The sequence below is a fragment of the Paroedura picta genome, chromosome 15 (assembly GCF_049243985.1).
Source record: "Paroedura picta isolate Pp20150507F chromosome 15, Ppicta_v3.0, whole genome shotgun sequence".
In the NCBI taxonomy this organism is placed as follows: domain Eukaryota; kingdom Metazoa; phylum Chordata; class Lepidosauria; order Squamata; family Gekkonidae; genus Paroedura; species Paroedura picta.
In genome coordinates this window covers 19278539-19303909 of record NC_135383.1, presented here as the reverse complement: position 1 = coordinate 19303909, position 25371 = coordinate 19278539, and the positions used below count along the sequence as shown (strand labels likewise).

General features: G+C 49.5%; 1 protein-coding gene across 1 annotated transcript in view; it reads right to left on the bottom strand.

Moving 5' to 3' along the window:
* NXN (nucleoredoxin) overlaps positions 1 to 25371 on the bottom strand; it is a 94265-nt gene that overhangs the window by 27550 nt on the left and 41344 nt on the right. Inside the window, exons 2-4 of the mRNA XM_077311144.1 lie at positions 3349 to 3466; positions 1938 to 2071; positions 813 to 913 (exon numbers count right to left, since the gene is read on the bottom strand). Coding sequence (XP_077167259.1) covers positions 813 to 913; positions 1938 to 2071; positions 3349 to 3466 — 353 coding nt within the window. The remainder of the gene's footprint in view (positions 1 to 812; positions 914 to 1937; positions 2072 to 3348; positions 3467 to 25371) is intronic.

Here is a 25371-nt window from a genome sequence, read left to right as displayed (position 1 = left end):
CAGTAAAGCGGGCAACTGAAAAACGTATGTTCAATTGATCTGATCTCCTCTTGGGAATAGATACAAAGCCTCATGTAAAAGGCAATTTATTATATTCCCCTTCCAAAGCTGCAGAGGGCAATGCCTTGCTTCCAGCTAGGGTAAATGCCCTTCTAGAACTATGGAAATCAAGGAAATACAAATAAGCTGCATCAAATGCATTTCTTGTTATTACTTTCTGTTTAACAGCTAATTTTGCCCTTTCGATCCCCAAATTTACAAGAGAGAAGCCCAGTTTTTTAAAGAGAGCTCAAGATCAGCTTTTGCCAGCTAGACTGGAATTCGCTGTGCATTATCGGGGGAAACAGACCTTGGGATACTCCATCTACCAACCATCGGAAGAGACTTATATGGTACCAGAGATGTTGGGGACCTTCTGTGTGTAAAGTAGCAACTCAATCCAAGTCACAGTCACTGCACCAATCTGGACTCTGCAGGCCTCCCCCCCCTCCATCTTCCAGTCCAGGAGATGCCTTATGGCAGGGGTAGTCAACCTGTGGTCCTCCAGATGTTCATGGACTACAAGTCCCATGAGCCCCTGCCAGCGGGGGTGGAAACGTGCAGCTTTAAAATGAGATGAGATATGGGGTCAGCAGGAGGCCAAACTGTACACCCGAGGCCTCACTGCCAGCGCAGAAAGACAAAACACATTCTGGCCCCTTGTTCGTCTGTCACTTGCATCTTGTGTTTTTTACAGCAAGCAAGTCACCCACCAATCTACCCCAAGGGCAAACAGCCATTCATCCCTGGAGTCACCCCGAAGCAGCATTTACCTGTCTGCGCTGACAAAGACAATCTCGAATTTCTGTCCCACCTCCTTGATTTTCCGATAGGATTCCACCAAGACACGAGTGAGGCTTCTGCAGGGAGGACACTGCCGAAGAATGACACAAGAAAGATGTTGCAGGAAGCCAGGCTGACTGGCAATCAATGACCTTGGCCAGCTCTTGATTTGGGGAACGTTTTTGGTGAACTGGCAAAGGAGGAGGAGGAGGAGGAGGAGAGCTGGGCTTTTTGTACTCTGCTTTTCATTATCCAAAGGAGTTTCAAAGAGGCTTACAATCATCCAGCTTCCCTTTGTCTCCCCACAACAGACACCCTGTGAGGTAGGTGGAGCTGAGGGAGCTCTGAGAGAACTGAAACTCGCCCAAGGTCACCCAGCAGACCTCATGTGTCTCAAAGCAGCTTATGATCAGCTTCCTATCCTCTCCCTGCAACAGACAGCCTGTGAGATAGGTGGGGTTGAGAGAGCTCTGAGAGAACTGGGACTGGCCCAAGGTTGCCCAACTGGCTGCATTTGGGGTGGGGGGTGGGGATCAAACCTGGATCTCCAGATTAGAGACTGCTGTTCTTAACCACTACACCAGTGGTCCCCAACCTTTTTATAACCGGGGACCGGTCAATGCTTGACAATTTTACTGAGGCCCGGGGGGAGGGTAGTCTTTTGCCGAGGGACATTGCCGCTGCCTGAGCCCCTGCTCCACTTGTTTTCCTGCCGGCGTGCCTGACTTCCTGCCACCTGCTAGAGGGCGCTGCCAGCAGCATCTGTGCAGTGCCACGCCGAGGGGGAGCCCTAGCCATGGCGGTCGCCCGAGAGCACCAAAGGTGAGCCAGCGTCAGAGTGGCAGGGCAGTCCCCGAGGCAGCAGCCGGGGAAGAGGACGAGGAGGAGCTGGGGCCTGGTACCGACTGATCCATGGACCACTGCACTACACCACACTGGCACTCTATGGAATAAAAATAAGGAAATAAATAAAGATAAAAAGTGGGTGATGAGGCTTCCTCTCCCTGGGACGTCTAAGTGCAAGGAGGTGGGCTGCTAAAATGTTCACCGTGAACTATGGTTGGCATTTCCCCATGTCCCCCACCCCCCCTACCCACCAGCAGGCCCCGACTCACCCAGTGTGCAGAGAAATAAACGCCAACATAGGATCCTTCCAGGGTACTGCTGTCCTGAGACTGGCCTTTATTTTGGACCAAAGGACCTGCGATCACTTCTTGGAAAGGACGGGGACCCCACGGGAACTCCAGCCCTGGCAGAGGCAGAGGATAGGAAAAGAGAGAGAGTGTCACGGAGCAACACAGGCAGTTTCTCCTGCTGCAAAAGGAATCCAAGACAGCGCTCTTCACAACGCAGTGATGCCATCTGCAAAAATTTACATACATCTTGCATCAAGCTGGTCTGCGGCAGACCCCCTGGGAATGGCAGGTACTACTTTAGATGACAGCTTCTCCCAGCTAGTGACTGTCCCACTGTGACTTCCCTAGTTAAAAGCCCAGGAAATTAAATGTTTGTTTTTTCACACTGGCTCACAGCCAACGCTCTGGAGGCAGAGCGCATGCAAATGTGTGTGTAAAATACACAAGCTGCACAAAAGCATAAGCAAATTTAAGGAGGGGAAAAAAAATAAAACCTAAGCAAGGGAATGATACTATACCATAAAAACATCAGCAGTAAAATTCTAGAAACGCAGTATACGATTTTAGCAGCACGCGCGTTAGGCTGCAGCTAAGAATAAAACTCCAGTAGCAGATTAACGAAATGAAGGTTTTACAGCCAATCACATGGATAGTGTCAAATTCTGCAGCAGCTAAAATGATTCACCAAAGGAGTGCAGGAAGAGGGGAGGGGGACCAAGCCCCAAGCCTGCATCCTGCTCACTTGAGGCGACAAATCAAGCCGAGGAATTGGGAAGGATCAGGACATTATGCAAAAAGAGAGGCAGTTGCTTATGGCGGGGAGAGAATTCCACAACATTTCAGGGATATGAATGCTCAGCACCACTACCTGACCTGCACCTCTCTTTGTGGTTGGGATGTCACCCTTTGGGGAGCCCCAAGAATTACAGCTCCAGACTACGGAGATCAAAAACAGATGCGTCGGAGGGTGGAATCTATGGCAGGGTACCACCACTGAAATCCCTGTCCTTTCCAGGCGCCATCTCCAACTCTCCAGGAGACTCCCAATGTGGATTTGGCAGCTCTACATTCCTTATCCTGCACCCATCGTAACCATAGTTCATGGCCTACGTTGCAACAAACCTGTTTTTGATGGGCACAAACCCAGCTTGTTCTTGATCCCTTTCCCCCCCAGTGTCTGAGGTACAACCGAAAGCTCCGGTTTCAACAACTATGAACCCATCTCCAATTTGCAGAGTTGTCTGAATGCAGGTACCTGGGCCGAGCGGAATTTGTATCTGCTCTCGCTCCAGGATCCTGGACTGGGATGAAGCGGGGTCTTAGGGAAAGTAATTCTAGCCCGCCCAGGGACGTCAAGGAGGACTTCCTTTTGCGGCATGCTCAACCTTACCTTCAGGGTCATCTCGGATGACCAAGAGTCCGTTCTGGCACACAACCTTCCCAGTGATGGCATCTATAAATATCAGTGAGGGGATGTTGGAGACTCGGAATTTGTTCCAGAGTTTCAACTGGAAGAGAAAAAGGAAAGAACAAGATGAAGGACAAGCAAGAAAACCAAAACAAAATTGACTTTTGAGTCCCTGTGCAGGGAGAAAGGTGGGATGGAATTGCCCTTTGCAAGGTTTTGATGCCTTATTTGAAAGTCGATGTTACTGTCTATATACCAATCATAGAATCCAAAGGAGTTGGAAGGGACCTCCAGGGTCATCTGCCCAACCCCCTGCAGAATGCAGGACATTCCCCACTACCTGCACACCCCCACAGTGACCCCAGGTGATGCCTCCCCCCATTAACACACAATTAACTCAGCCTCTTTAACTGAGTGCCAGCTCAAGTGACAGATCTTCCATGCATTTCTTGCCGCGAAGGAGAGAGTTGTCATTATCACTGAGCACGGAGAACTATTTCGGGGTTTGAAGAATGGAATCATCTATTTGACTTTTAATTTCCTTAAGCTTATAAAAGGAAAAATCATGCCATACTTGGAGTGTAACACTTCTGTTTGGTCAAACGATCTCTAAACTAAACTAAAGAAAAGCCAGTACTGCGGCCATGAATCCGAGCCGTAAAGGGAGAGTTTGAATGGAAAAACTAAGAGCACCCGTTTATCTAAATTTCCAGGCCTTGGCCAACCTGAGGGACCATATTTGGGTTAGGTCTGGCTGGCGTGACGGAGATTTGTTTGGGCAGCTCATACTGGTTCCTTATAGCCATCCTGGGGTCGATGGATCCTGGTACATGGCAACCCAGCAAGCTTTGCAGCTGAGTAGGGTGTAGTGCTTAAGAGCAGTGGCCTCTAATCTGGCGAGCCGGGTTTGATTCCCCGCTCCTCCGCATGCAGCCAGCTGGGTGACCTTGGGCCAGTCACAGTCCTGATAGAGCTGTTCTCACGGAGCACATCTCTTAGAGCTCTCTCAGCCCCACCTACCTCACAGGATGTCTGTTTGGGAGGAGAGGAAGGACAGGCGATTTGTAAGCTGCTTTGAGACTCCTTCGGGTAGTGAAAACGGGGCACAAAAAAAGCCAGCTCTTCTTTCTGTCAGATAAAACCAACAGTGCCACGAAGAAACTTCTAGAATCACTGCTCCAAACAGGCTAAGGTTCTAAGTGCTCAGGACAAGGCCGTAGCTCCTTGACCACACCAACAAAATCGGACAGAAGTGCTACCATTAAAACGGCGTCCATTTTTGTGTCACTACTGCATGAAGGGCCTTAACATGGTTGCACAGACCGTGTCAATGGCACCGAGGAAACCTAAGAATCGAGAACAGCAAGGACAAAAATATGGGCAAAAAGTCTCGCAATACCGGCCTACGAAAATTAAACTGGGCACATTTGTAAACATCTACCCTATGTAAACATCTACTGCTGATCCCTATTCCCTCTAAATCAGGGGTAGTCAACCTGTGGTCCTCCAGATGTTCATGGACTACAATTCCCAACCTGCGGTCCTCCAGAGGTCCATGGACTACAATCCCCATGAGCCCCTGCCAGCTTTTGCTGGCAGGGGCTCATGGGGATTGTAGTCCATGGACCTCTGGAGGACCACAGGTTGACTACCCCTGCTCTAAATCAAGAAGGCATCCACTTCAAGAACTGAAGTGAGCCTGCCTTGGGGAATGCGACCTTGCCAAATTCCCTCTTGCGCCAGAGAAAAAGAAAGTCCACACTTTGCTGAAGCCATTTCCTGGGCCAAGAAAAACAGGAGGAGGAGGTTTGCAGGAGAGTTTCTGCGGTCTTCTCAGCGTACCTCAGGATGTGTTTGCAGACGGCCAGCGGAGAGCCGCTGGAGGGTCCACTTAAGACAGCAGAATCCCTCTGTTTGTTTGGCCAGGCTTGGCACCCCCTGAGCCAGATGGAGGCCGGGTGGGTTACATCAGCTTTATTGGCTTAAGAAGTTTTTCGGTCCTCGTGTTACAAGCCGGCCAGTGTGGCGCAAGCTCAGAGCTGGAGAGTCTTTGGAGAAGAAAGGTCAAGTTTATTGGGAGGGAGATGAGGTAGATGTGGGGGGGGAGTAAGACGTTGAGTCAGGAAAATTAAGTCTCCACAATCGCTTCCCCCCCTTTTCCGCTGAAGGGATTTACGCTCAAATCACGTCAAAGCTGAGTACTTTGGGGTTTGTGAGGTTTTAACCGCTACATTTTTACAGAGTGCTCCGCGATGGAGCTATTTGTTAATAAATCCCTTGGTGAAAAGAGGGATTTGGCACTGAGATTATGACTGGGTTTAAAACCAAAAGGGACCCTCCCCAACCAAAATAAAAAGGAAATGGGGGGCGGGGGAAACCCAGCAGACTTCTGGCCTTTATTACAATGGAGAGGGACAGATGCATGCTCAGAACGGTGAGACTTTCTGGAACTTCCAAATAATCCTTCCAATAGCCCTGTGGGGTAGGCCTGTGTTATCATCTGATTTTTGCAGAGGGGGAGAATGAGGCTGGTGGGACAGAGTGATGAACTACACACAATGCTGAAATTCACTGACTGGAACACCAGTTTGGGGCTCTTCACCCTGGTTTGGAAATCAGTGGAGATTATGGTAGCAACTGGGGAAGGGAGGAAGCTAAATGCCGTCCAAGTTACTGGGGAAGAGAGGAAGCTGAATGCCCGCTAAGTTACCGTTTCCTCCAAGGGATGTCTGAATCCTGGAGTTAGCTGGTTTTCTGGGGGAAATCTAGGTCCCACTTGGGGGTTGGTGAGTCTGCTCCCGAATCTGAGATGTGGCCTGGAAAACCAGCCATGTCCCTATCTGGATCAGAGCCACACTGTGGAAGGGGAGACAGATACCTACTATACTTTCATGCATGCTGAATAATGCATTTTCAAACCACTTCAGCCACAAGGGATCCTCTTGGCCATGCAGGAACACACACTGCCTGCAATCTGTGACTTTGGCTCTCAAAAGCTCTTACAAGAAAAACCTAGAATCAAGTATAAGTCCAGCAGCACCTTCTAGATCAACAAAACTTAATTTAATTCTGGGTATGAGCTTGCATGTGCATGCATACTTCTTATACCCAGAATTAAACTTTGTTGGTCTTAAAAGGTGCCCCTGGACCCAAACTTTGTTCTACTGCTTCAGACCAACCTGGCTGCCCACCTGAATGTACCTGAAGAAGCGTCCATGCACATGAAAACGCCCCAGCTCCCCAAAAGGAGACCTATGTCATTCCCCCACCTCCAGCCGTCTTCTCAGAATCCTGCCTCCTGTCCTCCACCATCTCTTTCTGTTCTGAAAGCAGACCCGGAGAAGATAAACACCACTGTGGCAACACCACAGCACCAGCTCTACACATTTCTTTAAAAATTGCTTATTCCACTATGGGTACTACGAAATGCCAAGGGCACAGGGTGGAAGGTTTGTTTTGCTTGGGTGATTTTGGCGGAAGCTAGAGAATCCACAGCATTCTGCTGCTGTTTTGCCTCCCAACCCTGGAAACACAAGCTCTCAAGATTTATGGGTGAGTGGCTGAGGTTTGTACGGCCAAAGACATTTTAGCAGAAAATGCACAGAGACGCAGACACACGGAAAGGTATTCTCCTGGGCCTACCACCACAGCTGCAGGGGGTGGGGGGATATGCATGTTTGACTTTTGGGTTTAAAGCATTGTTGTGATTTTGTAATGTGTCTGGCTTTTTAGCTGCTAGCTGCTTTAGTGTAGGGGTCCCCAACCCTTTTCAGCTTGCGGGCACATTTGGAATTCTGGCAGTGGAAACAGTCACAAAATGGCTGCTGCAGGGGGAGGAGCCAACCACAAAATGTCGGGGAGCGGGGTTGCATATAACTCTCAAGAATACTGTGCCAACATTTCAGGCAGAAGCTCTTTTTAACAAGGTGCCTATTAAATCTGTACAGTCAATCAGAGACCCTGTCCCTGAGCCTCCAGGGAAGGCAGCATATAAATAGAATGAATGAATGAATGAATGAATGAATGAATGAATGAATGAATGAATGAATGAATGCCCATCTAAGGCCTGCTCACTTTCTAGTGTTTCCAGGTGCCTCCTGGCAACCGGCAGGGGAGGGGGAAATTTACCTGTAGAAAGAAGGCGGCCTAGGCCACATCACCCGTGTCGCACAGGAGTGATCTCATCATGTCTGCACCATCTGGCTGATGCTCTGATATTTGGTCAAAAACTCTGTGGTAGGAGATGGTTTATCATAGAGTTTTTGCTCAAATACCAGAGAGTCACACAGAAGTCTGCGGCGAGATATAGTATATTGTTTATTTATTGCATGGTGCGTGTGTAGTGTAGACCAGTGGTCCCCAACCTTTTTATCACCGGGGACCGGTCAACGCTTGACAATTTTACTGAGGCCAGGGGGGGGGGTAGTCTTTTGCCGAGGGATGTCGCTGTTGTCGCCTGAGCCCCTGCTCTGCTTGCTTTCCCGCAGGCGCCTGTTTAAATTAAATTAAGGGTCCGGGTTCCGGAGGTATTCTACGGCCTTTCCTCTTCTGCTTTAATGGGCTCGACCACACGCAAGGGGATTGGGTGTTGCTCCCCTTCCTCCCTGCTAAGTAGAAGTTCTCTCGTGCCTTCTGCAACTTCTGGGGACGTGGCAGGGAGGTGTGGATGGTTGATATCACTACGGGGCTCCTTGAAACCATTTCAGGGGCTCCTCCATCTAAAGCAGTGGTTCTCAACCTTCCTAATGCCACGATCCTTTAATACAGTTCCTCATGTTGTGTTGACCCCCAACCATAAAACTATGCAAGTGTTCTTGCACAGAAATTAAACCGAAACTGACCAATGGTGAGAAGATCCATTGTTCAGGATTGTATATAAATTGTTTTTTCCCCCGGGATTTCTCAGTTCAGTTCTCCCACCATGCCCATCTCGCTCTTTTCCGTTGCTCCAGAGAGATGAATGCTCTCTCTCGATCTACCCCGCAAGGCTGTTGTGTGGATGGCACCCCCTCCCCCAGCCAGGCTACTTGCCCTGCTGCGACCCTCAAAGGGGTCCCAACCCCCAGGATGAGAACCACTGATCTAAAGGCTGAAAAAGGCTGAACTGAGGCAGTCCAGGTTGCAAGAGCATTTCCTGACCAGGCCCATTCCGCACACATTGGATAAGGCACTTTCACTGCACTTTCGAAGCAGATTTTCCTGTTCTGCACTGGAAAATCCAGCTGCAAAAGCACATTGAAAGTGTATTATCCTATGTGTGCGGAATGGGCCCAGGTGGAGTGATGCAAGGATATATCTTGCAATGGAATTTGAAATCGTGGTTACTCACCCATGGCCCAGAGGCAATGCTGGGGAGGAGGATCAGTTTTTCGTTAAATTAAACTCCTTTGGTCAAAATTATAAACATGAAGGGGAAAATGATATTGGTCTAGCCATCTCACAAGCAAAAATTGGAACAGAACTGGGGAAATACATCCAGAATGCATACGTATGAAGGAGAGTCCTTTAAAGCCGTAATTTTCGGTGGGATTTAACTCCTCTTTGACTAAAAAGCCTCTGTAATCCTGCTAGAATTGGGTTGCTGGCACCGTTAAGTGCCAAATGCACACTTATGTATTTTGGAAATGTCCCAGCATACTCCCCTCCATTTTTTTTTTTTTGGAAGCAGATTTTAGCATTGTTAAAGACATGCTGGGATAGGATATCCTAAAATGAAGCTTTGGGGATACTTAAAGAATTCTACAGCAACGACCTTGAATTAATGACGTGGTTTATGACAGCCAGGAGACTTGTGCTGCATGTCTCACTGGAAATCACCAGGAACTGCCATAAGAGATTCTGAAATCTGCCTTTTTAAAAACCCACAGAAATGGCAACTTATAAAAGAAAACCAGGGACGATATCTGGGAGACGCTCTTGCAGAAAACTGGATTTCCCCTAGTAGGATATAGGAACGCTTAATGGCATCATTGTGCACAATCACAGCCATTGTGCTCTTTGATTTAAAACACAATTTTTTAAACATGGACCATGTGAGTCATCGCTTCAGGGTCTTAAGGATTCCAGCCCGCTTTGAATAGGACTCAGGGCGGTGGGCCAAGACCGTCTCCCCGGTCAGCGGAGAAGTCCAATCTGCAGGCTTTGTTTTCCATTCAGGGATATTTGTCATGCTGCCTCTTCAAGCTGTCCGAATGACCAGATTGCATTCGGGAGATGTAATGTTTCGCCAGAGCACAGCCCTTAAGCAAACAATTATTTCTTCAAAGGAAATGCAGCCGTTTGGAGACAAAATTCCCGCTGAATGTGAAGCCTTCTCCAAAAGCCAACAAAATTCATATGCCTTGGGGTGGTGGTAGTGGGGTTCCCCCCCCCCCGTAAAAGACATAACCCCAAACTTCCTTTTCCAGGAATGCAGCAGATTCTCAACAGAGGTTTCATGAAACCCTAGGGTTTGTGGATGGCCCCGGAAGGGTTTCCCAACTGGGTGGGAGTTAATTGATTTTTAATTTTTTTTTCTCCCAATGGGGCTGGTAGCTGCCCTCTGTGTACACTATTTACATTGAGGGAGGGGGGAACTGGAACAAGGGAAGATGGGAACCCCCCCCCCTTTCCCCAGCTGCACTGAAATAAAGAACAAAACCCAGTTGCAGCTCAACCATCTGTGTGAGCCCTGAAAGAAGCAGTCTGAAGGGTGGGCCGGGAGATGCCAGAAGAAGAAAAAAATCAGAAGAAAAAGCAAAACAGCTGGCTTTCTGTACCTGGCTTTTTACTACTCACAGGAGCCTCACAGCAGCTTACAATCTCCCTCCCTCCCTCCCTCCACAACAGACACCCTGTGAGATAGTTGAGGATGGCAGAGCTCTGGGAGAACTGGGTCACTGGCCCAAGGCCAACCAGCTGGATGCATGTGGAGGAGGGGTGGGGTGGGCATCAAATCCGGTTCTCCGGATTAGAGGCTACCGCTCTTAACCACTGCACCAAGCACCCTGTTCCTCAGCTAAGCGTCTAATAAGCAAACCAGCCGAAAGCTCATCTCATCCCCGTCAGCAACCCGAGAAGCAGTCCAGACGGCGGGATCCACGCTTAACACCGGAGAATGGAAGAGCGGAAAGTCAGTGCCCTATAAAATCATCTCTCCGTATTGCTAGCGAAAACGGCCTCTCGATCGCAGCATTTCAAAAACCAGCCTGACTGAATGTGTCAGCAGAAAGCTGCAGGAAGGAAGGAAAACCTGTCAGACCTACAACGGAGGACAGACAGCCCAAGACTTGCCCAAACACCTGATCTGCCTGATAAAGGCTGTGTGGAATCCTCTTCCAGTCTTAACCCAGGTAGAAATGAGGGTGATTTACGGTGGCAGGTTTAAAGGCCTGGATACCCAGGAACCACAAGCTTCCTTATCAGGTGCCATCGTATGTGCCGGGAGCGCAAAAACTATCCCAAAACTTCCTTCTGGAAGATGTGAAAGGGGTCAAGCTGAATCCCATGGCACAAATCTGCATTTCTTTTAACAGGATGTTGCTTCTGGTCAAAACAGTTCTGCAGGTTTTTTTTTTTAAAAGGATACAGAAACCTGCCAAATTTCTTCAGCAGTGGCATGCGTGTACATATCCTAAGGCAGGGGTCATCAAACTGCGGCCCTCCAGATGTCCATGGACTACAATTTCCATGAGCCCCTGCCAGCTAACGCTGGCAGGGGCTCATGGGAATTGTAGTCCATGGACATCTGGCGGGCCGCAGTTTGACGACCCCTGTCCATCCTTCCGACAAGGTAGCAAAGATAGTTCTCTCCCTTTCTCCATGCGGCCCACAGCCACCCTGCAAGTTAAGTCACGTCAACAAGAGCTTGACTGGCCCCCAAGGTCATGTGGCAAGCGTCATGAGCAAGTGTGGACTTGAACCCGGGTCCTCATCCAATCCTACATCGCACTGGCTTCGTAAAGCAGTGATTCTTTAAAATAAACTCCAGCAATTAACGGCTACTGGTTAGGCGGCTCAACAGGATCCTAACCTGCTCCGAGGTATTCCAGATCCACGCCGGAATCTCCATTCCCAGCTCCTTCTGCCTTCAACTCGTGAGGTCAGGAATCGAACCTGGATCTTTTGCATGCAAAAACGGGTGCTGTATCACAAGGAACAGTAGCCCTCTTTTGCAGACAGGGGTGTGAAATGTCTCCTTCCCCCCTCTATAGCAGAAAGAGGCACAAGGGGGCGGGTGGAAATGGCACACACGTCTGGTCCCAATCCATATGCTGCTGGTGGCCCCCCCCCCAAGCCCCTCTCTGTTCCTTGTACTCCCATCTTGCTTGTGCGAAATCCTACTCAGGCAGAACAACAGTCATACCAAGACGTCCTATGGTGTGGAACCCCTCCCTCCACCTCCCTTTTATTTTTTCTTCCAAGCTATATAGCCTGGTTGTAGCTGTAACTCTAAAGCAGGCTTTCTCAACCAAGGTTTCATGAAACCCTGGGGTTTCTGTCCCGGAGGGACGGACCAGAACCAATGGGATGAAATTAATTCAAAAGAAATTCCGTCTAGACATCAGGAAGAAGTTCCTGACAGTCAGAGCGGTTTCTCCGTGGAACAGGCTTCCTCGGGAGGTGGTGGGTTCTCCATCTTTGGAGATTTTTAAACAGAGCCATCTGACGGAGAGGCCGATTCTGTGAAGGCAAAGGGGTGGCAGGTTACAGTGGAGGAGCGATAGGGATGTGAGTGTCCTGCATAGTGCAGGGGGTTGGACTAGATGACCCAGGAGGCCCCTTCCAACTCTATGATTATATGATTCTATGATTCTATTCTTGACGGCCTTGGAAGGGTTTCCCGATTTAATTAATTTTTAAAATATTTTTTTCAATTTGTTGGACATTTATCGGGTGATATGACCAGCATATATGGTCATGTCAATCTGTTCCCCCCCCCAAAAAAAATGGCCAATGATGGGCCTGGAGGGGGTGGGAAGATGAGGGGGCCCAGGTGGGCATGTACACAATTGTGCTTCCAAACGACATTCTGCAGGGTCATGTCACTTCTGGGGTTCCTCAAAGCTTTCTCAATGGTGAAAAAGTTGAGAAAGTCTGCTGTAAAGTAGGGGTAGTCAACCTGTGGTCCTCCAGATGTCCATGGACTACAATTCCCATGAGCCCCTGCCAGCATTCGCTGGCAGGGGCTCATGGGAATTGTAGTCCATGGACCTCTGGAGGACCACAGGTTGACTACCCCTGCTCTAAAGCATGGCTCAGCAGGGAAAATGAAAATAGAAACGAAAAAGGCTTCAAATAATACGTTGGCGCAAGCTTCCCTGAACCATTCTGAAAGTAGGCTACAGTTCCGAGCTGCTCTCTTAGGGGACTATATTAGTAAATCCTTCGTTAAATGATTACCAAATGGCTTGAATATGATCCTGGTAGGGAGGGGAGGGAAACTCTGCAGCTGCCTGCTTAACGCAGCCTGAAAATCCCAAACCCAGCAGATCCAGTCCTACTCGCGAAGCAAGAACCATTCTGTATTTGATTTTCATTTTTTAAAAATCGCTCTCGGGGAGTTTGGAACAAAAGCCCAGCTGTTTCGAAGCCCCCCCCCTCCCCGAGAGCCGAGCGTGCTCCATCGGAAACAACCCCCCCCCCATCAGCCGAGAAAGGAACTTCTGTTCCGTTAATTGTATCAGTCACAACAATCGCCGGCTGGGTGGATCGCAGGAGAAGCCCCACACTTGGCCAGGCAGGCTTGACGGCGTGCCAGCGGAGACCCCCTCGAGGGGCTGAGAGATGCTCGGAGATGTCACTCATCGGCAGAGAAGAGCCTTAAGTGGGAGACGGAGCAAAGCTGCCAGCAGCCCTTCAGGCCCACTCAAAAGGGCAGTTGGGGGGAAATACCCTGGAAAGAAAAAAGTAGGGCCCTCTCGATCACGAGCATGTTAAGCGGGTGGGAAAGAACGGGGAGAAGGAGGGGAAGGCAGATGGAGATTATCATAGAGCTGGAAGGGGCTATATAGGCTACTTGTCCAGCCCTCTGATCAATGCAGGATCAGCCTCAAGCATCCATAGAATCATAGAGTGGGAAGGGGCCACACAGGCCATCTAGTCCCACCCCCTGCTCAACGCAGGATGAGCTTCAAGCATCCATAGAATCATAGAGTTGGAAGGGGCCACACAGGCCATCTAGTCCCACCCCCTGCTCAATGCAGGATCAGCCTAAAGCTTCCATAGAATCATAGAGTTGCAAGGGGCCATTCAGGCCATCTAGTCCCACTCCCTGCAAAATAAAGCAGCCAGGATAAGTATCTGTCCAACTGCTGCTTGAAGAGTGCAAGTAAGGCAGAGCTCAACACCTCCTTAAGCAGCCGATTTCACTGCTGAAATAATCTGTGACCCCCCCCCTCTTGATATCTAGCCAGTACCGTTCTATATTTTTCTGAAGGTCCTATCCCCTGCTGCTAACAGGAAATGCTCCCCGCCCTCCTCCGAACGACAGCCTTTCAAATACTTAAAGGCAACAATCACGTCCCCTCTCAGCCTCCTCTTCTCCGGACTGAACGTTCCCAAGTCCCTCAGTCTGTCCTCAGAGGCTTGGTCCCCAGGCCCCGGATCTTTTTTGTCGCTCTCCTTTGAACCTTCTCAGTTTCGTCCACGTCCTTTGTCAAGTGAGATCTCCTGAACTGCACACAGGACTCCCGGTGCAGACTGACCAGTGCAGTATTGTAAGAAAATGAGGCCACGTTCAATTCTTCATGGAAGACTGAATCTGGTTTATGTGGCGGGGAGGGGGAGGGTAAGAGACTGTATGGCCTCTATTGTTGGGAGAGGAAGGGTAGGCCATTGTAAGCCGCTCTGAGACTCCTTTAGGTAGTAAAAAGTGGGACACCAACTCCAGCTCTTCTTCTATACAGAGCCTCAGAGAAACGACCAGTCAGATGAGACACTCCTAGCTGAAAAGACCCAATAATTTGACTCTATCTAACGTGTGGCTTCCTAATTAACTGAGTTTAGACAATTTACTAGGTTGAGGCCAGGGATGGACACACCCCTGTCCAAGCAGAGGGGTAGACCAAACCATACAGAATTCCAAAGGGGACCATGGCCGGATGTGCCCCATCTCCAATCAAGGTACACACAGAATCATAGAATCATAGAATAATAGAGTTGGAAGGGACCTCCTGGGTCATCTAGTCCAACCCCCTGCACTAGACAGGACACTCACATCCCAATCGCTCATCTACTGTCACCTGCCACCCTCTTGAGCCTTCACAGAATCAGCCTCTCCGTCAGATGGCTATCCAGCCTCTGTTTAAAAATTTCCAAAGATGGAGAACCCACCACCTCCCGAGGAAGCCTGTTCCACTGAGAAACGGGGGAGATTCCATTTAAGCAGAGTGACTCTTCCATGACCATAAAAGATGACTCCAGCCAAGGTGGCAAGAAGTCCACCCAAATCAATAAGGCATCAGCTTTTATATCGATATGCTAATTGCTTTCTCAAGCATGTGTAAACCGTCTTTTGGTTATATAATCTATGTGTGGGTCTTCTGTGTAAAATTCCTCATTCAGAACCCAAATTCTTGGGCATTGGGCAAGGCTGGCCTGTCCATTTCTCATAAGAGAGTCTCTGGCATGGCTCCCAGTTCTCACATTCTGGTTCGCTTTATCTGGCACGTTTGCTGGATGCCGTCCACCAACTGTATATTGTTCTCCCGGGATCGTTACAACTTTGGCTACTGTCAAGCAGCCGTCGTGGCCTTCGCCGAGTTCTGCCCAGCGGAGAACAAAGGTTTGTAGTCTCTTAACAAACTAAGCGATACATTCTGCTAAGGGTGTGTGCCAATTTTAGCCAGCCTACGGTGTCTGCTACCTAAAATAAAAGTAGGGACATCCAGGCTCTCACAGGTATGTGGGACACATACCTGCTCCGGAGATCTTTAATCCGTCCCCCCTCCTCTCACACTCACAAACACAGACACACAAACCCCCTCCCTCCCCATTTCCCCTTCCCTCTTCCTTCTCTGACTTCCTCCCGGTCCCTCCCCCCCAGACAAACGCACACAAGAGTCCTCCCCCCTCCTTCCTCCCCCCTTCTTCCCGGATTCCTCCAGCCTGGAGGGCAGATGCCCCACTTCCAGGAGCCACGCAGCCTCTGTCCCGGCCCCCAGAGGCCTCCCCACCACCCAGACTCCCTTCTCCCTCCCCCTTCCCCCCTCTCCTTCATGGGAGCCCTGGCCTGCCGGGCCTCAGCATCACCTTGCAATGCCCCCTGGCACTGAACACTGAGACCTGCTGCCTGAGACCCGGTCGCACGCCACTTGCTGGCCTAAGCTCCAGCCCCAGCCTGCGACGCTTTGGCCAAGAGTGGTTTAAGGATTCACGGGACCCGTAGCACCAGTGCCAATTTAAGGATTGGGGGGGGAGGCTTGCAGAGTACAGTTGCAATGGGAGCAGCCAGACTGGGCGTGGAGGGCCCCCCATAGTGGAAAGGGGTTCTACGCCCTTAAGGAGGGGAAAGGGGGAGGAGAGAGGCTGCAGCCCTGATCCATGGGGTGGGGAGGAACAATGCAGAGCCCCTGGAAGCACAGGGCCCGTGGCACATGCTCCATGGATAAACAGGTCCCGGCTTGGGGTTCCAGCTTTGCAATTCCTGATGCAACGTGTGAGTTACGTCTGCACAAAAATCTAGAAGAATTTCCCATCACAGAGTCGGCAACCCTATCATAGTTACGCTTAGCTTTGTTCCTTGACCTGCTATGGCAGCCATTTTGTGGCAGCCATTTCATAGTTGCTCCCATCCCCTTGTGTCAGGATCCCAAAGATGCCCACAAGATCAGAAAGACTGGGGATTCCTGGTCTAAGGACCGGGGAGTAGACCAGGGGTAGTCAAACTGCGGCCCTCCAGATGTCCATGGACTACAATTCCCAGGAGCCCCTGCCAGCATTCGCTGGCAGGGGCTCCTGGGAATTGTAGTCCATGGACATCTGGAGGGCCGCAGTTTGACTACCCCTGGAGTAGACTGTTGTGACTCCTTCCCTGGGCTTCCGAGATTCCAGCAGGCCAGATGAGTGAGGACTGGAAGCTTGCTAAATGGGAAAAAAGGGAAGCAAAGGTTGGAATCACAAAATACTGGGCTCAGCTTCCTTTGCCTGCAGGGTAGGGCTGGCCACTGGCCAAAATGCGACGAGCTCGGGCACAACGCATTTTGCTGGAGAGCTGCCACAGCAGTCTATAAAACCGGGAGGGGAAAACATGTGATGGGAAATCGTGTGAGAGAAAAACATTGCTCCACTCTGGGAGGCGCCAAGAAAAACAGCCAGCAAAATATTAAAAGGCAGGCAGCAAAAAGTAAATAAACAAATAAAAGTTAACCTGCACACGCTCCAAACCTCTTAGCTCTCGTTTCCTTGTAATAAAGTGTACAGGAGAAGTAGGATATAAGCAACGTTAATAAATAAAAGGCATTCCTGGGCAGGAGAGCGCTTTGCAGATGCTCAGATACTCTGGTGCCAAGCGTACCAGAAGGCATGAACCAAATTTTACTTTTTAGCATCCCAACTTGGTAACACAACTCAGAAAGAAAGCAGGGGCACAAGGAAAAGAAAAGTTCTACATTTCCTCTTCCTTGGCACAAGCCATCGTGGAGAGACTTGAGCAAAAGAAAACACGAATCATGGGATACACAGAAGGGCATTTGCACATGCACGGGTGATGCGCCGGTGTGACAAGAGACAGAGGAAGTAAACCTGTCCAAGACAGTTTCCGCAACTCGTCAAGGAAATTGTTTCTGCAGCCACGTTCCGAATGGCAGGCAAATCCCAATAAGACATCAACGTTGCAGCAAAATAAAAAACAGGTGAGTGTGCACTCGGCATCTCTGGTTACAGCGCGCTATGCGCCTGGCTCCGTGTGCCGGTTTTTGGATTTGTTTAGATACCGGAACAGGCAAGAGCCAGGAAAAATCCATCTTCACAAATCCAGGGTAAATAGAAAAGCATTACCCAATTACACAAAAATGTGGCGCTCCAAACTGGATTAAGCTCAGCCGTGGATGTCTGCTGCTGCAGGGGATGGGCAAAAGGGCCCACCCACCAGGGAGCACCACCAGGCTGCTTCACTTAAGGAGCAAAAGCCACGCATTTAGGGCAAGCCCTTCTGGAAGGGTCAATGCTCACGGGCCACAGACTTGGCAAGGCCTATCTGGAGTGACCGGCTGACAGGCTTCCACCTGAGGATTTGTTGTTGTTGTTGTTATGTGCGAAGTCGTGTCCGACCCATCGCGACCCCATGGACAATGATCCTCCAGGCCTTCCTGTCCTCTACCATTCCCCGGAGTCCATTTAAGTTTGCACCTACTGCTTCAGTGACTCCATCCATCCACCTCATTCTCTGTCGTCCCCTTCTTCTTTTGCCCTCGATCTCTCCCAGCATTAGGCTCTTCTCCAGGGAGTCCTTCCTTCTCATGAGGTGGCCAAAATATTTGAGTTTCATCTTCAGGATCTGGCCTTCTAAAGAGCAGTCAGGGCTGATCTCCTCTAGGACTGACTGGTTTGTTCGCCTTGCAGTCCAAGGGACTCGCAAGAGTCTTCTCCAGCACCAGAGTTCAAAAGCCTCAATTCTTTGACGCTCGGCCTTCCTTATGGTCCAACTTTCGCTGCCATACATTGCAACTGGGAAGACCATAGCCTTGACTAAACGCACTTTTGTTGGCAGGGTGATGTCTCTGCTTTTTAGGATGCTGTCTAGATTTGCCATAGCTTTCCTCCCCAGGAGCAAGCGTCTTTTAATTTCTTTGCTGCAGTCCCCATCTGCAGTGATCTTGGAGCCCAGGAAAATAAAATCTGTCACTATCTCCATTTCTTCCCCTTCTATTTGCCAGGAATTGAGAGGGCCGGATGCCATGATCTTTGTTTTCTTGATGTTGAGTTTCAAGCCAACTTTGGCACTCTCCTCCTTCACCCGCATCAACAGGCTCTTTAGTTCCTCTTCACTTTCTGCCATTAGAGTGGTATCATCTGCATATCTGAGGTTGTTGATATTTCTCCCTGCAATCTTGATCCCAATTTGTGACTCCTCTAATCCCGCATTTCTCATGATGTGCTCTGCATACAAGTTAAATAGGCAAGGCGACAGTATACAGCCTTGCCGAACTCCTTTCTCAATTTTGAACCAGTCAGTGATTCCATGTTCAGTTCTCACTGTTGCTTCTTGACCTGCATATAAATTTCTCAAGAGACAAATAAGATGCTCTGGTATTCCCATCTCTTTAAGAACTTGCCACAATTTGTTGTGCTCCACACAATCAAAGGCTTTAGCATAGTCAATGAAGCAGAAGTAGACGTTCTTCTGGTACTCCCTAGCTTTCTCCATGATCCAGCGTATGTTGGCAATTTGATCTCTAGTTCCTCTGCCTCTTCGAAATCCTGCCTGTACTTCTGGAAGTTCTCGGTCCACATATTGCTGGAGCCTAGCTTGTAGGATTTTGAGCATAACTTTGCTAGCATGAGAAATTAGTGCGATGGTGCGGTAGTTTGAACATTCTTTGGCATTGCCCTTCTTTGGGATTGGAATGTAAACTGACCTTTTCCAATCCTGTGGCCATTGTTGAGTTTTCCAAATTTGCTGGCATATTGAGTGTAGCACTTTTACTGCATCGTCCTTTAAGATTTTGAATAGTTCAACTGGAATGCTGTCACTACCACTAGCTTTATTGTTGCTCAGACTTCCTAAGGCCCATTTGACTTCACATTCCAGGATGTCTGGCTCCAGGTCAGTAACTACCCCATTGTGGTCATCAGGGATGTTAAGCTCGCTCTTGTATAGTTCTTCTGTATAATTTTGCCACCTTTGTTTGATCTCTTCTGCTTCTGTGAGGTCCCTACCATTTTGGTCCCTTATCATACCCATCTTTGCATGAAACGTTCTCTTCATATCTCCAATTTTCTTGAAAAGATCTCTGGTCCTCCCCATTCTATTGTTTTCTTCTATTTGTTTGCACTGTTCATTTAAGAAGGCATTCTTATCTCTTCTAGCTTTTCTCTGGAATTCTGCATTCAATTGGGTGTATCTTTCTCTTTCTCCCTTGCCTTTCACTTCCCTTCTCTCCTTAGCTATTTGTAAAGCTTCCTCAGACAGCCATTTTGATTTCTTGCATTTCTTTTTCTTTGGGATGGTTTTAGTTGCTACCTCTTGTACAATGTTGCGAACCTCCGTCCATAGTTCTTCAGGCACTCTGTCTATCAGATCTAATTCCTGAAATCTATTTGTCACCTCCACTGTGTATTCGTCAGGGATATGATTTAGTTCATACCTGAGTGGCCTAGTGCTTTTCCCTACTTTCTTCAATTTAAGCCTAAATTTTGCAACAAGAAGCTCATGATCTGAACCACAATCAGCTCCTGGTCTTGTTTTTATTGACTGGATAGAACTTTTCCATCTTTGGCTGCAGAGCACATAGTCAATCTGATTTCTGTGTTGACCGTCTGGTGATGTCCATGTGTAGAGTCGTCTCTTGGGTTGCTGGAAAAGAGTGTTTGCTATGACCATTGTATTCTCTTGACAAAATTCTACCAGCCTGTGCCCTGCTTCATTTTGTACTCCAAGGCCAAACTTGCCTGTTATCCCGGTTATCTTTTGGCTTCCTACTTTAGCATTCCAATCCCCCATGATGATAAGCACATCATTTTTGGGCGTTGCTTCTAGAAGGTGTTGTAGGGCTTCATAGAACTGATCAACTTCATCCTCTTCAGCAGCAGTGGTTGGGGCGTAGACCTGGATCACTGTGATGTTGAATGGTTTGCCTTGGATTCGAACTGAGATCATTCTGTCATTTTGGGGATTGTATCCCAAGACTGCTTTTCCTACTCTCTTATTGATTATGAATGCTACTCCATTTCTTCTGCGAGATTCTTGTCCACAGTAGTATACCTGATGGTCATCTGAATTAAATTCACCCATTCCTGTCCATTTTAGTTCACTGATTCCTAAAATGTCGATGTTCAGTCTTCTCATTTCTTGTTTAACCACGTCCAGCTTGCCTTGATTCATGGATCTGACGTTCCAGGTTCCTATGGAATAAAAATCTTTACAGCATCGGACTGTCTTTTCGCCACCAGTTACTTCCACAACTGAGCGTCCTTTCGGCTTTGGCCCAGCCGCTTCATTCATTCTGGCGCTACTCGTACTAGCCGTCTGCTCATCCCCAGTAGCATATTGGACACCTTCCGACCTGAGGGGCTCATCTTCCAGCGTCATATCGTTATGCCTATTGGAACTGTCCATAGAGTTTTCATGGCAAAGATACTGGAGTGGTTTGCCATTGCCTTCTCCAGTGGATCACCTTTTGTCAGAGCTCTCAGCTATGACCTGTCCGTCTTGGGTGGCCCTGCACGGCATAGCTCATAGCTTCACTGAACTACGCAAGCCCCCTTGCCACAACAAGGCAGCGATCCTTGAAGGGGGCCACCTGAGGATGGCCCCATTCAATTGGGAAGTCGGCCCACAGCACCCAAAACCAAGAGGTGGACAGATGCCCATTTAGCAGGTGCCCCGAACTATCCCAGAAGGAGCCTGAGAGTTCTGATCGCCAGGAACAACACTCAAACCGAAAGCCAGCAGGATTAGACACTCCAATGACTCCAGTATCCTATTTCCCATAACCAGATCCTCCATAGGCTACAGAAGGGGCACAAAGACAACACTTCCCCTACCATTATTTGCCATCCTGCAATAGACATTCAACGGTGCAGTGTTCCTGAACATGGAGGTTCTTTGTGGCTCGTCCAATCTGCCTTAACAGCCATCTAAGAGAGTGACAGTCATCACGGCCTGTGACAGTGATTTCCATAAATGAGTTATGCGTTGTGCCACATCTGTTCCTAACACACCACATCCCAGCACAGCTGTCCAGCTGAGTTCCCCCCCCCCCATTCTCGCACATTTTCTAACTATCAGGGACAGAAATATCCACAAGCGTGACTGGTCCATAAAAGTTTTAAGTATCCTGGTGATGCCATTGGGGGACATAAACAGCCTGAATGAGATTCAGTAACCCAGACACACGCAAAACTTATATCTGGGGAAAACAAGACTCTTTTGGGCTTGCAGCAAAAAGAAAAGACTCAATGCCAGGTGTAAACTGAATGCCTCCTAGCCGGGGAAGGACACATGACCTGTGGCACCTCGGAAAAAGGCGCTAAACAGAGCGGGGCCCCAGAAGGTAACCTTCACTGTTGTGCTCATCCACATCAGCAGCATTGCCAAATGTCAGAAAGCTTCAGTTATGAGTTCCCAGTTTCTAGCGGCTTGGGATGAAACCCCAACAAGGTAAGAAAAACCTGCTGCTTGTTTTTTATGTATGTTGCGTAGAAACGGCGTCAGAGAAGGAAACAAGCTGGGGAAACCAGTAACAGAACTGGAGGAAGGGGGGGGGGATTTATTGATTGATTTATCAAGTTTGTCTACCACCCCTCTCCAAGGAAGGCCTAGGGGCTGTTCCCAACATTTAAACAGCCAACAATAAAACATAATAGTCACCCACATCATCCAACAAGAGTAGTGAGCCCTCCATTCCCATCTCTGCCTGTCTCTCTCCGCCTTCAGACTGGTCATTCATCGGTGGGTCCCCAAGAGGGAGGGGCACCATATGAAACTCAGAAGGGAAGGGAAGGGGCAGGCCCACCTGAATATTAGTTTGCCGTGGTCTCAACCATAGGCCAGGGGGATGAGTGCTGTTTTACAGGCCCTAAGAAACTTTGATAGCTCCGTCAGGGCCTGGATCTCAGGTGGCAACTCACAGGCCCTGCCTCTGTCTGAGACCAGGCGGACCTCTCTAGGACCAGGGATCACCAGCATGTTGGCATTCAGTGAGTGTGATGCCCGCGGGGAGGTTGACACCAACACAAAAGCAAAAAGGAACTAAAAGGGACAGACAGAGATCTTCGTGCCCATATGGGAGCCGGCAGGCCTCCTGGAGAAACGAGGAGTATTTGGTTGCCCAAACAAAACACATTTATCCTTTCCCTGATCCAGCTGGCAGCCAGCTGGGCAAGGGAAGCCATGCCCGTCAGTTTCTGTGCTATGGTTGCCCAGGAGTGACCTCAGCCCCCTGTGGGCAACTCCCCGCTCCTCAATGCCCTTCTGTGCCACACAGCTGTTTTGGGGGCTTGGGCCAGAAACCAGTCCTGGGGTCCTCCTTATACCAATCATGTGCAGTTTTGTACAAGCTAGAGTTTGGTCTACACCCCTAAGCGTGGCTTGCACTTTCCCAAAACTCCCCCCCCCCCCCAATCCCTCAATTCAACCCGGATTTCAGCCATGCTTTAGAACCTCAACTGGGGAAGCAGGACAGCCCATCTTCCTTGTGGTTCAGACCAGGGGTAGTCAACCTGTGGTCCTCCAGATGTTCATGGACTACAATTCCCATGAGCCCCTGCCAGCAAACGCATTTTTCAGTTATCCTGACCGCAGCAGGCTTGTTAGCTAGTTAATTCAATAAAGCAGGATTCGACACAGTCATGGAGGATAAGATGGAACCTCCATGTTCAGAGACAGTATACCTCTGAATGCTGGGAAGGTTTTGGCCCCTGAGCTTTTGAGGGCCCTGGGTTTGCCACCCTGGTAGTAGCCAGGATACTGGGCTCACTTTGGTTCACCCAGTGGGATTTTTCTGCTGTCTAAAAGTTTATTGGGCCTCTGCAAAGTACATGCCAGGGAACCGGGGCTCTCAAACCCTGGAGACGTCCTGCCTCCCAAACGCCCTGGGTTTTCCAGCATGCATGTTCGCAGGGGAGGGAACAGAAAGCTGTCGTTCCCTTCCCGCAACCAAATCTAATTAGCGGGTGCTCTGGATTATTGTAAATTCTCTGAGCTGGACCCTGCCTGAAGAGGGGGAGGGCTGGCCGGAGCCAAGCGTTCTACTGAACGCTTCCAGACGCCGTCTGGCTTGCTGGAAACCGGCCCGTTCCCGGGCTCGAGCCCCCCCAAACACAAGATGTGTATTTGTAACAGCGTCATATTTATAAAGAGGGGAGCAGTTAGCACCTTCTGCCCGAGGAACCTTATTAAAAGCGGGGCCGAGGTTGGGGGCCGGCTGCTCTAATGACACATCCAGCGGTGTTCTCCCCCCACCCGGCTTTAAAATAAACTCATTTCAAGCCCAACGTGCATGCATGTGCATTCAGAACAGACCTCTGCTTCTGGCTCAACCCCCCCCCCCTCCCTCCCAGCTCTCGCAAGGAAACGAGCAGGTGGTGGAGAATTAAGGTTTTAATCAGACTCATTTGGGATCCCCAAGCGGATTTCCCCCCCCCCCTTCCCCTAGTGTGATGCATCACAACCGAGGGAGGGGGGGAGGAAGACCGAGGTCCCGGAAGCCATTTCGCTCAGGCAGCCTCCGGAGGGGAAACACGGCTCATTTTCGTTAATTAGAAAATAAAAAGAGCTGCTGGAGTTGATGCTGAAAAAGCAGGCCCTGTCATCAGAGCCGGGGTCTGTTCTAATCCCCCGTCTGTCCTTATCTAAACAGCAGGAGGTTCTCCAGATAAACGCTGCGGAACACAAAAGGGGCTTATGCAGCACACTGATCAATACATGCTGGGGCGGGGGTGTGTGAGCCCACTGGAGCAGAAACTCACAAGCCGGGAGGGAACCATTATGCATGGGAATCCCACACCTCCCAGGGCTCTTCCGCACGGCCCTCTCATCCTCTCATCCAAACCTGCAGAGGTCAGCATTTAAATGCGAAAACGGGGGCGTGTTTCTAGTCCTCTTGAACGCCTGAAGAAATGTGCAGATGAAAAGAAGAAGAAGAAGAAGAGTTGGTTCTTGTATGCCACTTTTCCCTACCCGAAGGAAGCTCAAAGTTGCCTTCCCATTCCTCTGACGCACACGGAAAAGGGAGGGATGCCAACTCCAGACTGGGAAGGACCTGGAGGTTTGGGGTGGAGCCAGAGGAAGGTGGGGCTTGGGAAAGAAAGGGACCCTCCTTGGAGTATAACGCCCTAGATCAAGCTTTGTTAGCCAGGGTTTCATGAAATCCTGGGGTTTCTTGATGGCCCTGGAAGGGTTTCCTGAATGGGTGGGAGTTAATTATTTTTAATATATTTATAACATCTGTTAAACCAGGGGTAGTCAAACTGCGGCCCTCCAGATGTCCATGGACTACAATTCCCAGGAGCCCCCTGCCAGCGAACGCTGGCAGGGGACTCCTAGGAATTGTAGTCCATGGACATCTGGAGGGCCGCAGTTTGACTACCCCTGGTTTAACATTTATCAGGTGATATTACCATATATGGTCATGTCAACCTGTCGTCCCCCCCCCCAATTGGCTATTGATGGGCCTGGAGAGGGTGGGAAGGGGAGGGGCCCTGGGTGGGCGTGTCCACAGCTGTGCTTCCCAACCATATTCTGCAAAATTGCACCATTTCTGGGGCTTCTTGAAGCTTGAAGAATGTTCTCGTTTTTAAAAAAGTTGCAAAAGACAGGCATAGATTCTACCTTCCGGGACGGCCATTTTCTCAAGGGGCAGTTCTAATGGAGATCAGTTCTAATGCTGGGAAATTGCTAAGGCCCACCTGGAGGTTGGCAACCCCAGGAAAAGCAGAAGGGGGGGAGAAGAAGAAAACAAGATCAGCTTAACCAGTTCTCCAGTTGTCCTGCAGTCGTGGCTGTGCAGGCTAGCAGCAAACGTCAGCTCATGCAGCTAAGTATGCACGCAGCTTGTAATGCACACACAGGGTTTCTTAAATCTGCCTTTCTCAATCACATGGAGGCGGTTCTTACCCACTACAAAGCAAGAGGCCCCTGCAAACCTTAGAAGCTGTGTGTGTCAAAGATGCATCCTCAAAACAATCCGTGCGACGGATCTCTGAGAAATGAGCAACCTCCAGATTGAGAACGGGCAGGCCGGGTCACACAGCTTGGGCGTCCCTTACGGAGCGTGGCAGAGCTAGTAGGACGTGAAAAGCAGCTGGCCCTCTGGGTCTTCCTTGCTGCCAAGGGAACTGCCGGCCGCCGGCTTTCGGCAAAGC